This window comes from Marmota monax, unplaced genomic scaffold (assembly GCF_021218885.2).
Source record: "Marmota monax isolate L192 unplaced genomic scaffold, Marmota_monax_Labrador192_F-V1.1 WCK01_AAM20220418_F8-fsc00244, whole genome shotgun sequence".
Classification (NCBI taxonomy): Eukaryota; Metazoa; Chordata; class Mammalia; order Rodentia; family Sciuridae; genus Marmota; species Marmota monax.
The window spans coordinates 412,854-427,069 of NW_026692962.1; the positions used below are offsets into that span (position 1 = coordinate 412,854).

The following is a 14,216-nucleotide window of genomic DNA, read 5'->3' on the forward strand; positions in this document are numbered from 1 at the left end:
ATAATTATTTGAGCTGGAACTAGAGTCGTGATTCTCTATTTGTGGAATCTATGCCACTTGTCTAGATCAGTACTTTTAAGGTTAACTCATTTTCAGTGCTGTTTTTGTTTCATTCTCAATTCACTTAGGTTGGTGTATGCCTTATTAGACCTTCTCTTTATTTGCCAAATGAATATGGATCCTTGTTATTAAAGTTAGATGTACTTCTTTTTATCATTTATTTTAATTTTCTTTAGAGAATTCAGAATTAGAGTGCTTCCTATTCCTGAAATTGTTAATAAGTAAATACATGTGATATATTGTTAGTAGAATAGCTTAAAGCTCAAAGAAGCTTATAAGTACAGAGAAAAAAACCCTACTTTTTAAGTAACTGGGACTCTGCCATTCTTGTAATAGAAATGCATACTGTTTTGATGTTGAGACACATTAAGGAAATAATGCCATTAATTTTTGGTAGAGAGGATTTGGGGAATTAAATTCAAACTATAAATGAGAAGGACCTATGCCCTTGGACCAAAATTAAGACATTAAATTACACTTGGAATAAAATCAAATCCCTCCATGTGTTTTTCACATTCTGGTCATTGCTTGGCTTGTCCTACAGGCCACCCCAGCCCTCCCAAGCTCACAAGCTCTTTCCCACCTCCACCAGCCTTGTCCTTGTCCTTCCCACTGCCTGGGAGATCCTTCCTCCTATCCCTTAGCTCTTCCCAAACCCTCTAGAGCTCCACCTGAGCGCCACTCAGAGACCTCTCCCTGACTGCCATCCATCAACCACCTCTTTTCTGTTCTCTCTCCAGAAACCTGCTTGCTTCTTTTTCAGCACTTAGATTGTTTTTATTTTTGTTAATTATTGTCTTTGCTCCACAATAATGTAAATTCTGCTAATGGAAGAACCAGCGGCCGACACAGTGCCTGCATATGCTATGTAGGCGTACGTCAACTGGGTGGAGGTTGTTTACTAGTTGAAAGAGCTCCTTTTTGTTCCTATCGTTGTTTAAGATTAATTTTCATGCTGTACAGAGGGATTAAGCATCCCTGGAATAAAGGGCCAAGCCATTAAGTTTTCTAACACGCTTAACAAATACCAACCCCCATTTTATTGTGATGTTATTGAACATTTAGAGAGCAACACTGGCTTTCCTCAGAGCAGATAAGAGAACTCAGTAGACATCTTATGGGTATAGTGCTCACTGTGAGATGTATTTCAAAATTTGTCAATCACTGAGCTAACTCATGAGAGATCTTCTATGGGAGACTAGAGGCCTGCTTTTGTCGTTGTTGAGTGCACGGTGTAACAATGGAGGTGTGGGTGTCCCCTGCTATTGTGTCTTCTGGGTGTGCAGAGGTGAACTACCTCTTCCAGAATCTGCTCTCTGCAAAAAGGTCATTAATACTAAGAAGTAGGAATTTTAAATGCATCTCCCAAGAGGACATATTAGATACCCTTTTCAGATTTGTACTCTATTCAGATTAATACTTTGTGTTTTCTCCTATCCATTTAATATGATAAAGATGTATGAAATACTAATTCCTGGGTGGTCCATACCACATCTCAAAATAATTAATTTTCTGAATCATTAAAAAAAAAAAAAAAAAGCCGGGAGCAGTGGCACATGTCTGTAATCCCGCAGGCTTGGGAGGCTGAGGCAGGAGGATCACCAGTTCAAAGCTAGCCTCAGAAATTTAGTGAGGCTGTAAGCAACTTAGTGAGACTTTGCATTAAAAAAAAAATAAAGGGCTGAGGATGTGGCTCAGTGGTTAAGAGCCCCTGAGTTCAATCCTCAGTACCAAAACAAACAAACAAACAAAAAAAACAATCTGCCCTCTGTCTCTAACCTTTTACCCATCTTTAAGCCTCAGCTTCAAGCTGAAAAGGAAACTTTGGCACTTTGGTTGCTGTCTAAAGATCAACATATCATGAGGTTTTTCACTTTAAGTGGAAGAAGTGAAATGCAAATTTGGTGAGTAACTAGTTTTGTGTCATTCTTTGGTGTGGTATTCTAAATGTTACTATTTCTCTGTCTTAGGTGATCTATTTAAAGAAGACACCTGAAGAAGCCTACAGAGCACTGCTGTCTGGCTCAAATCCCCCCTATCTTCCATTCAGGTATGACCACTCACAAGACTTGGCTAGACCTGACTAGAGAGCCAGCTGCTTTACAGTTGGGTTGTGGTGCTTTTAAATTGTCTAAGACTGACCAGGATGCTATATGGAAGGAAATGAGGTTGATGGTTTTTTTTTTTTTTACCCCTCCTCTCTGAGGTCAGATGGTATTTTTATTATTTCTTTTTGCATAATTCCCACTCCCCTGTAGCTAGTAAGAATAAAATGGCTTGTTCCTTTTAGGAGTTTATCTTTTATTTTTATTTTTTTTCCTAGAACACTCTCTATATTCTGACAGTTTTCTTGAAGCACAAAGAGGGCCTAATTTAGGAACTAATAACCTTGTCGAGCTTTGTTTGCTTTTAATAATCTACATTATTGATTCCTCCATTCTTTAATTCCATGAGCATCGATTGAGCTGTGACTCATGTCAGGTCCTGAGGATATGGAACAAGGACCTTCCAGGAGCACAGGTTTAGTGGGGACCCTAGATGCCCTGTTTAGTACACACATGGAGTTTGCATCCTCAGGAAGTGTGTCTCTTGTTACAGTGTTGAAAAAGAAAGTTATGTAAGTATCACCTGAAGAAAATTAAAAAAAAATTTAGGGTAAACTTGAACTTGCTTAAAAAGTAGAAGGGGACTGTGGGTATAGCTCAGTGGTAGACCTTGGCTCCCCAGGCCCTGGGTTGAATCTCTAGCATTGATTAAAAAAAAACCCCAAACCCAAATTTAACCAAAATACTACCAAAACAGTAATCTCTGATAGAACTGTGAATTTTAAAAATGATTTTCCCTTTTTGCTTATTTATGTATTGAAACCTATAAGCATATGTACTGCTTTTTATTGTTACTGTTACCATAAGGAGGTATATTTGGGTACCCCAGGGGCCTCTGTGCTGTCTTCCCACTCTGCTGCACATTCAGCGGGTTCTTGGCAAAGGTTTGAGAGAATAAGACACAATCCTTTAAGACCCAAGAGATTCCCACCTGTTTCTGAGACCACAGGGGAGAGAGGGACACAGTTGGGTATGGAGGCAGGGAGGAGGCACCTGGGAGGCAGCCGTAGAGTGCTGTAGGGAGGTCAAGGATGGGGTTCTGAGAGGAGCACACCCTCCAGCCTTTGGAAGAATGAGCCCTTAGCCATTGACGGGAGTCAGGGTCACTCCAGGTGAATTGGGCTGGCATGAACAAATCCTGTAGGCATAGAAAGTACCTTTTTCTTGGGGTTCAGTGACAGCTCCTCTGCCCCAGCTCCCATGAGGGAGGCAAGAAAGGCTGGCAAAAGAAAGAGCACACCTGAAACCCTATTCATTGAGGGGGAAGACACTCGAGAAAGTTCCACCCAAATGAAGCAAGGGATTGGGCTTCAGGGCAGTGTAGCCCAGTCCCATTGGGGGACACCCACTCCCAGAGCTTAATTCCTTGCCTAGTGAAGGTGAGGTCCACCTGCTTTCAGGCTGCAAGCGGAAGCCAGTTCCACACCTCCATGACCCAAGGCTAAGGGTACCATGCTCAGCTCCTGTTCATGGCGACTCCCGACAGAAGGGCAGAGGAACTGTGATGGCTTATGTATAGGAGAGTGTTAAGGAAACTTAGAGGTTTTTTTTTTCCCTCCTGTCATTTGAAAGCACTTTGTGAAATACAGTTCTATTTTGTTAGAAAAGAAAATAATGATAATACTAATAATTCTACTTCAGTTCTAAGCAAAGTAGTTAAGAATATATGCTTTGGAGGTAGGGATGCTGGGTTTGAAGCTTCAATTTACTTCTCATTATTTATAGTAAGTGTAAGTGGCTTGGGCAAATTGTCTTCTCTGAGACTTAGTTTCCTGATCTGTAAAATGGCTACTGGGCTATTCAAGGATTAAATGAGCTAATGTATTTATCCCTGTGCCTAGTGTAATATTCTCTGTGTGTGTGTGTGTGGGGGGGGGTGTACTGGGGACTGAACCCAGGATATTTTACCACTGAACTACACCCCCAGTCCTCTTTATCTTTCACTTTGAGACAGGATCTTGCTAAGTTGCTGAGGCTGGCCTTAGTCTTATGATCCTCCTGTCTCAGCCTCCCAAGTCACTGTGATTACAGGCACCACACCTTGCTATTGCTTAAAATTGTTTAAAAAAGGGGATCTGAAGGCTTTTGAAGGTGTGGTTGGTATGTTCAGATGTACTATTTACTGCAATGCCTATGTACCCATTTGTGCTATAATTTTAGAGTCTTTTGATAAAGGCTATCATCAATATATTAACTGTGCTCTTCTTCAAGATTTATTTATTTCTCAGACATTTATTTGAGTAGTCACTTCTGTAAAGCCTTTTCTCATTTATCTGAAGAAGCTTGGCCGGTCCTTTACCTATAATTCCCTTTTATGTTTTATGTATTACAATACTACACATAACACTAAAGCCTACATTCTGTACCATAATTATTTGTTTGCATAGCTGACTCTTCGCTGGAATTGAGTTCTTTTCCATTTGTGTCCAAAGAGAATAAAATAAGTACATTATTCCTTCTATGTCAGTCACTGTGATACTCCTTTGGATCTAAAGATGATTAGGATACCTTCATACTTACTGCAGGGGAAGTAGTAGAAAGTACGAGTATGCAAAACAATTACAGGGTTTTACTAGGGTTAGGAGATAGGTGTGATGGGTATACTAAAAAGTAAGGTGTAACTTTGGATCTGGGGGTTAGGACCCACAGAACACTTTCATGGAAATAAGCATAACCATTGGGTGCTATAACTTTTTGTTCATGTGGCATATGCTTTGCATAACCATCCAAGTGCTGATTTTGGGTGCTATAACTTTTTGTTCATAGGAATAACTTTTTGTGGCATAGGCTTTTAAAAAATTAACGGTACACTAGATAGGATAGTAATAATGTGGTGCTTGCAGTATAGGTCCATTATTATAACCAAAAAGATGACCTGATTTTTTTTTTCTATTTGGGTTTATATTTAAAAATTTTAAATTATAGCCTTCTATTAACCTAGTTAAAAATTCACTAGAAATGAGACAGATTTAGAAAAAGATTTGTGTAGCTTTACTGACTTCCTGATTAAATTAAGTACAGTTGACTGTAGCGATAGTTGAATTTCTGTCTCATTGCGACACTCAGGAGTGTTGCAATGTTACCGTTTGCGAGTCAGTCTTAGGGTGTTCCACTGAATTGTAAGGTGTTTGTGTCAAACTGTGCTTTTCTTTTGTAGTAAGAACAGTCAATGTGTTTATCAAGAGTGACTCTAGCAGAAAACTAGAGGGAGAGAGTATTTCCATCTCCTTGAATTCTTTTTTGTCCGCCCATCTCAGTGTGGGCTTGGCAGCCGGCCTTCAAGGAAACAAGGGGCCTTTCAGTCCTGGGGGTAGAGTCAGCAGAGTTTAAATTGGCAAGCCTGAGATGAGTCTTTTAGAGGTTCCCTCCCTTCGGTATACTACCAGACTTAGTGTATACGATTGCCTGAACATTCTGTGAGGTCATATTAATTGCCTCTTGTCTAAAGTTCCACAAGACCACTGGCCCCTAGTGGAGTCCCACCTTGTTTTCATGGAGGTAATGGTGATGGCTTTCAGGTGTAGGCTCTTGGGCACTCATAAAACGGTGCTTGTGGGAGTTTCAAGTTTCACAAAACATTGAAAGTTAACTAATCTAAGTTGCACAATTCTTCTTTAAGGTAAATATATTTTTCTGTTTTAAAATTCATTTGATACCAACTTCTTGGTTTATTGGTTTGTATGTATCAGCTTGGCAAGTTTTTTGGTGTTGGTGATGATTCTTAAATCTGCAAAAACCCCCACAAATGTTCTATGGCATACAGACTCAAAGGGGAATAAAATTATGCTAACAATCAATTATGTCCAGGGACCCAGTTTTGAAGACATATCTAGAAAGAATGGCATGAAAAATAATGATGAGGTGTGGAGGTGATGGAGGTGACGGAGGTGTCAGAGGTAGGGTGTTGTGCTAATGTCTAGTGGAATAAAGCTGGTTGAAGTAGGAAGGCCTAACTCTAGTCATTAGTTTTTCTTTTTTTTTGGAATTTTGTGCAGCTTTTTTTTATTTTTTATTTTTTTAGCTTGAAGAAGGGAATAGAATGTATAGTTCAGTTTTTCCCAAAGATATGTTGGTTCTCAAGTTGGTTCTACAGATTTGAAACACTCTAAGGCATTTTTCCTGATCCACGTTGTGCACATGGGGGAAGCTATAAAAACTATTGATGCCAGGGTTCCACCCCTAGAAATTCTAATGCAGTTGACCTGGGGTGAAGTCTTGGTATTAGAGTTTTTAAAAACTACCTATGTGTGAATATGCGGCTGATGTGAAAAACTGATCTTTAAGATACGATACACCATGGCCCAAACAAAACAAAACAAAAAAACAAATTCAATGATCAAATAAGTTTAGACTGCTCCATCTTGGAGACTTATAAAGTACGCTCCCATTTTAAAGATTCTGACTGGTTCTGAGTAATGAAGTAATCTTTTTATTTAACCCACAGCTTTCCAAAGTACTGATCCCCCCACCCCTGCGCCCATTTCTATGAACATCTGGCAGAGCTACAGATTTGAAACACTCTGAGGCATTTTTCCTGATACATGTTTGTGTGGGACAAAAAAAAATATCTCTTGGAATCAGATCTTGGAAATAGGTGGCTTATCCCAAATAGTGGTATTTCATCTAAGGTGAACAGGAATATTTAAGTTTTCTCTCAAAGCAGATATGAGGCTAGAACATCTTCCTTGACCTGAGGATCCACAAACCTCCCACTGGCAATCCTTTAATGACATTTATCATTAAAATGGACTCATGTTGTTTGTGTTAAGGGAGGTGTTTGTTGTGTTTTGGGGATGACACCTAGTGATACCATAGTTGCTGAGCTATGTAACTGAGTCTTAATGGGAAATCTCAAAAGCAATTATTCTAGATCTTCTGGGCATGCCAGAACTTGCAGGTCTTTTAACAAAGACTCAAAAGGGTCAAACACTTAAAACTTGGCATGAGGCTGCTTTCTTTCTTCTAAAGAAAAGTAAACATGTGCTGGTGTTATTTGTAATTATAAAATATGTCTCTTCACATAAAATATTGAACCAGATATTTCTTAGTTCAAATATAGCATTGTGATTTTTGTCAAAATGTGTTTAGTTATTGACTTTGTACTTTGAAGGATAAATTTTCCTTACCATGTTTTCTCTGAGTTTCAAAAATGTGGAAACTTTTTAAAGATATTTCTTTAATTCTCAACTACTTTGCTACTTTTCAGTACTAATCTTTGGGGTCAGTTCTGCCCCGTGGGTCTTATCTTCAACCCTTTTTGTTTTTTATTTTAAGACAGGGTCTCACTAAGTTGCTTAGGGCCTTGCTAAATTGTAGAGGCTGGCCTTGAACTTGTGATTCTCCTGCCTTAGCCTCCCTGGTTGCTGGGATTATAGGCATACCGTATTTGGCAAACCTTTGATTTTGATGTGTGGTGTGATGGAAAAATTGACATTAGTTTTGAATAGTGAGGGTGTGCCAGTTTCCTGAGTGTTGAAAATAGATGGCTTATTCAGTCGAAACTGTTGAATCTGTTCTCAGTGGCTGGGGTTTATTTTGAGTAACTTGGATCACAGTAAAAAACAGATTCTTTATCAGATTTTTCTTGTTAAATTGGCAAATAAGCACCATTCTCCAGTGAAAACAGAAACAATTGTCAGGGTTTCTGTGACCCATTAAATACACATGTAAGTGAGTTACATCCATTCTTCTTTTTTTTTTTTTTTTTGGTCACCTGGAACAAGACAATGTAATGTGTCAGTGATTTACACTGTAAGAATTGTCTCAAAGTCCTTTTTCAGTTATTCCTGAGAGCTTAGTGTTACCAAAGTTTCTGCAGTAGGGTTAGTGCAGTTAGTTTTGGATACTTTATGTTATATTTCCATTGCCAATCTTAGTTGATAAAGAGTTTTGAACATGATTGCAAATGTTTACTTTTATGACAATTTAAAGACAATTTGTCATTATTTTTATTTTTAAAGAAAAACTAATGCAGTTAAATAGATGTCAGTCAGATATTGATCGAAGGCTCAGAGCACATCTTTTGGTCTTTTTTTTTTTATGGTTTTATTGCTAGTTCTACACAGATTCTATCCTGCTGAGTTTATGTGACCTTTTAAAGTCATGATTTAGAATTGAATTTTTACCTGTTTCTTTAGAAAAGTGGTTAACGTATAGCCTGAGGTTAAATATGAGAAGCAGGAAATTCTGTAACCTTTTGTTGTTGTTGTTAGGTACTGGTTATGGTCAGCTTTTGGCCCTGCACTATGCAACCATTTGGTTTTGTTCTTTCCACTAGTTCTTATAAAAGTACATTTTCATCTTATAGACCTAAAAGTTATAAACATTCAACTCTTTTTCTTGTGGCTAGTACATGCATACAAGGGATTTGTACAGAGGCTGGAAATTGGGGTATATTTTAGACAGTTGTGTCACTTGGGGGGCATTGTCTAGTTCTAATATAATTTCAGATAGTCTAGGGCTGAACTTACTAGTGTGATAGCTACTAGCTAACATGCTATTGAGCACCTGAAATCTGTCAAGTCCAATCTGAGATGGATTATAAATACTAAGTATAAATTGGGTTTCAAAGATTTAGTTTAAAAGAAGAATGTAAAAATACTTAAAATTATGTTGATTACATGTTCAAATGATAATATTCTGGGTATATTGGTTTAAACAAAATATATTATTAAAATGAATTGTTTCTTTTTATTTTATTTTAGTATGGCTTTGAAAAAATTATAATTATATGCGGCTTTCTTTTGTGACTGGCATTATATTTCTATTGGATAGCAATGATTTAGAGCATGTTTTATTACTTTACATAGTTTATAGTTAAAAATTTTTTAGCAGTGGCACATACTTGTAATCTTAGCTACTTGGGAGGCTAAGTCAGGAGGATTGCAAGTCCGAGGTTAGCCTGGGCTACCTGGTGAGACCTTGTCTCAGGGAAAAAAATATAAAGGGCTGGGGTGTAGTTCAGTGGTAGTGTACCCTTAGGTTCAACCCCTAGTATCCGAAAAAAATTTTTTTTGAAAAATAATTTTTACTTTGAAAGATCAATAGTTCTCAGCCACTAGATGTGTTCAGCAAAGATAAATGAACTCCTGGTAATGATCATTTATTCATTTCTTTATCCATTCATCAGCAACTACAACATATTAATGCACCCAACACTGTATTATTCTCTGGGCACACAGACATAAAGAACACATTTTCTTTTTTTTTTTATTAGCTATTCATGATATTACAATGATCTTGGCAATTCATACATTTGAATCATTGGGGTATAATTTCTCATTTTTCTAATTGTAAAGATTGCGGAATCACACTGGTCATAGAGTCACCTATATACATACATCAATCATAATGTCTATTCTATTCTGCTGCCCTTCCTATCCCCCCTACTCCTCCCCTCCTCTCCCATCCTTTCTCTCTATCCAATCTAATGTGACACACTTTTTTTTCTTTTTCTCATCACAACATCATACATGTAATCTGTATAACAATGAGGTTCTCCTTCCATCTTCCTTGCAACTCCCTTTCTCCCTCTTTTTCCTCCCTCCTCTCTTCCCTATTTAGTGGTAGTCTTCTTCTCATGCTCTTCCTGCCTATCCCATTTTGAGTCACCCCCCATTATATCAGAGGAGACAAAGAACACATTTCCTATCTTCAGAAATTCGCAATCTCAGAGTGAGTGTGGGGATGGGATTCAGTTCAGTGCTTTACAGGGTTCTGAGATGACTTTTGAGATCTTTTTCAACCCATTGCTCTGCAAATATTTGCATATCTCCTAGTTACTTGTTATTCTGAGAATTTATGAAGAATCATGACCCAATACATTTAGGTCATAGTCATTCCCAGTATTTGTTAGTCCATTTACCATCAGTTCTTTTTTATTCTATAGTGTAGTCTCCACGCTGTTGATGCTGTGCCTCTTCTCCATTCTTCATTTCAAACAACTTCATTACCAGAAACACTTTCTTATTGTGTAGTGTAAATATGTTCTTTCATCTCTGGTTTCATCTCCCCATTATAAACATTTACAAGGTTGCTTCATTATGAGTGATTTGTTAGATTCTTAGATTAAAATCTAAGCGGAGGTATATTGGTAAAGCAGCTCAGTGAGTATAAAATGTTTGCTGGTTCTTGTGATGCAAATATTACTATGACTGCTGACTTGGGCTCAGAAAGTTTCTATTTAACAACTGACTCTGAGAAGGCTATACAAGACAGCTCTAGGGCACCAGTGAATCAAGCCCTTTTGTTTAGTATCTCACTGTGGTTGTTGATTTTAGGTTTTTTAAATTTAATTTTTCTTTTGCTTTTCTGCAAAGTAAATGCTAAAACATAAACAAATGAAAAATCCAGTTGCTACTTCTGTTCAAATATTCATTGATTTACTTTCATATTCAACAAGTATTTATTACACTTATTATAGTTCTACGGATTTTTATAATTGTTTAATTGTGGCTATGTGGTTTAGTTCACTGTTTTGCCAGAAGTCACATTTAGAAAGGTAGAATTGCTGGAATAGATGAAGAAATTAGATGGTTAAGCACGAGGCTGAGCTAAATTTGCATCTGGATTTCTCTAGACAGTGGTTGACTGTAACATTAGTCTTCTGTATTGGGTTTAGAGACACATGATTTATTCTTCAGCTGAGATGAATGATAGAAGCCTTGGATGTTTAGGTATTACCATATCTCCTGAATGAAGAGTAGCTTTGTGTTGATGAGTTTAACAGAGTAATGCAATACATGGTCAAACTATCATGACAAATAAGGGTAAGAGTTGTAGTTTTCCTGAGCCACAGGGGTGTGCATACTTTCCTCTGTTTTATGGGGAGGTGGAAAAATACATGAGCTCTCATTCTTCTTAATAAATACTTGGTTCAACAAATATGAATGAATGAGTGTATATATGCATGAATGAATGAATGAAAAAAGCAGACCAATAGTTAAGTAAACAGTTGGGAACTATAACTGCCAAAAAAAAAAACTTGTGAGAGTTGAAACTGTTTGGCACATTGGTACAGTGGTTTAAATCCTCAAAGCTCTTTCTGCCTCTCTGAAGCATGGGTTATTTATAAAGCCAGTGTGTTTAATACCACCTGACAAAGGAAGAGCAAACTACCTGGAGCATCACTGCTTTTAACTTTCTTTAATTAAATACTCTTTGGCAGAGAGAACAGAAGTAAATGACTTTAAATGGACAGAGGGATTTAAATGCAAGGAAAGTTGTTCTTGCTACTGAGAATTAAGGCATTAGGCTACTTAAGTTAACAAAATAATCATGAAATATTATAGAAAATTTTCTTGGGATGAGTCCTCAAGCTTCTTTACTTAATTTAAACATTTATTTATAGACATTTACTGTCTATTTTGTGCCCAGGTACTGAGGAATCAGTGGTGAATGATAAACATATAGATCTTACTTTCTCTGAAACTATCATAGAGCTAGAGGCAGAGAATCAAAATTAGTACACCAGGATATAATTTCAAACTGAGGTTAAAGCCAAAGAAGAAAAAAAAAAATCTGGGAGACCTGATCTCGTCAGGATGGGGCTGGAGGGTCCTCCCTAAGCTTGGTGTAGTGTTTGAGCTGAGATCTGAAGGGTGGGGAAGGCAACCTAGGTGCCTAAGGGAGAGTCAGGAAGAACATGTGACTAGCAGAGGCAAAGGTCCTGTGGGAGAGCCAAGTGCTCAGAGGTTAGGGAAGTTCTCTGAGATTGGGACCAGAGAATTAGGTGAGCAGGAAGGAGGAAGCATGGGAGGCAGGCAGGACCAGCCACAGGGTCTTTCATCCCTGTTGAGGATTTGAACTTTACCTTGAAAGTATTGGGAACTTAGTGAAGAGTTACAGGTGAAGGGTGACCAGATCAGATTTGCTTCTTAAAAATACCACTCTGGTTCCAGTGAAGAAAACTGATTAAAGACAGAGAGTAGATATAGAAAGACAGTGGTAGTAGAGTTGGAGGGTAAAATGCATTAAAAGGTACATAAGAGGGAAAAGTATAGGAAGGATAGGACAAGGGGAAGAGAGAAATGGAGAGACTTCTGGAAGGGCTTCCAGCCTGGATGACTGTGGAAGCCGTATCATTTATGTAGACCAGGAGGGCTAGAGGGCCAGATAGTTGTCACTGTTGGTTTCTGGGGAGGAGGAGGGATTTGAGAGATATTTCCTACACAATGAGTTTTAGGTACCCAAATGGAAATGTCACGTAGGTGATTATTGGATATACTATTTTGGAATTCTAAGAAGGAGTTTGTGATCAAAACTACTGTAAGATTTCATCTCACTCTAGCCTGAATGGCAATTATCAAGAATACAAGCAACAATAAATATTGGTGAGGATGTGGGGGAAAAGGCACACTCATACATTGCTGGTGGCACTGCAAATTGGTGCAACCGCTCTGGAAAGCAGTATGGAGATTCCTTAGAAAACTGGGTTTGGAACCATCATTTGACCCAGCTATCCCACTCCTCCGTCTATACCCCAAAGATTTAAAATCAGCATACTATAGTAACCCAGCCACATCAATGTTTATAGCAGCTCAATTCGCAATAGTTAAACTGTGGAACCAACCTAGATGCCCTTCAATAGATGGATGGATAAAGAAAGTGATCTATCTATCTATCTATCTATCTATACACACACACACACACACACACACACACAAATATTACTCAGCATTAAAAGAGAATAAAATTATGGCATTTACAGGTAAATGGATGGAGTTGGAGAATATCATGCTAAGCAAAGTAAGCCGATTCCAAAAAAGCAAAGGCTCAACATTTTATCTGATGAGTGGATGCTGATCCACAATTGCTGGAGGGGGCCTGGGAAGAATGGAGGAACTTTGGATTGGGCATAGGGGAGGGGTGTAGGGGAGGGGACACTGGGGAAGGAAAGATGGTGGAATGAGAAGGACATCATTACCCTAGGTACATGTAATGATTGCACAAATGGTACCATTCTACAGCATATACAACCAGAGAAATGAATAATTGTGCTTCCTTTGTGTACAATGATACAAAATGTATTCTGCCATCATGTTTAACTAATTAGAAAAAATAAAATGTTAAAATAAGGAGTTTGTGCTAGAAAGATGTATTTGAGTATCATTGTAGATAGATAAGTAGATGAGATTGTCTAGGGCAAATGGTTTTCCAAATGTGTTTCCTCTTACTAGCAGCATCTGCACCACCTGGGAGCTTGTTAGAAATGCAAATTTTCAGGCCCTGTCTTAGACCTGAGTCAGAAACTTGGGGTAGGCCCAGAAATCTATGTTTCAAGGAACTATCCAGGTGATGATGGTGCACACTGAAGTTTGAGAGCTCCTGGTCTAGGGAGAGAGAATGGAGCGAGAAGAATTTGGGCTGAAATTGCACCTTGTAGAAGTCTAACGAGAAGGAAGTGAAGGGTAACTTTGCAAAGGAGATGGGAAGTAGCGATTGGACAGGCAGAAGGAAAATCCAGGGACCAAGAGAAAATAGTATTCAAAGAAGGAAGATACTCATGGTGACATGTTGAGTAAGATGGTGCTTGCCAGAGGGTCCTCAGACTAGATGAGGGATTGCAGAGGCCTGGGAGAAGGGAGAATGAGGAGTGACTGCAAATGATCATATAGTTTCTTTTTGGGGTGATAAAAGTGTTTGGGAATTAATGATGATGGGGTTGTAAAACATTTCTAGCATACTAAACCCCACCAAACTGTGCGTTTCAAGGAGGAAGTTGAGTAATTCTTTACAGGTGTATTCTGTTTTTGTTTATTTATTTATTAATTAATTTTGGTTGTGTTGTGGATCGAACTCAAGGCCTTGAACATGCTCAACAAGAGCTCCACTACTGAGCCAGGCCCTACCTTCCCCTAGAGAGTCTTCTTTTAAAGAGGGGGCACAAAAGAAGCTGGTATCTAAAGCAAAATGTGGAGTCAACAGAGTTTGGATGACTTGTTCTTTTTTAAAAATGGTAGAGACCTAAAAGTGTTTAAATTCTTTTAGGAAGAATCCAGGAAAGAGATATGGATCAGAAAAAGAATATCGATAGTGTTAAATAATGGTATA

At 38.2% G+C, this 14,216-nt stretch overlaps 1 protein-coding gene across 4 annotated transcripts in view; it reads left to right on the top strand.

Annotated features, from left to right (window-relative positions):
* The window catches only part of Cdc14a (cell division cycle 14A), a 161,075-nt gene that overhangs the window by 60,338 nt on the left and 86,521 nt on the right, over positions 1-14,216 (top strand). For all 4 annotated transcript variants that reach the window (XM_046452334.2, XM_046452335.2, XM_058581971.1 and 1 more), the window contains one exon: positions 2,031-2,110. In XM_046452334.2, coding sequence (XP_046308290.1) covers positions 2,031-2,110 — 80 coding nt within the window. The remainder of the gene's footprint in view (positions 1-2,030; positions 2,111-14,216) is intronic.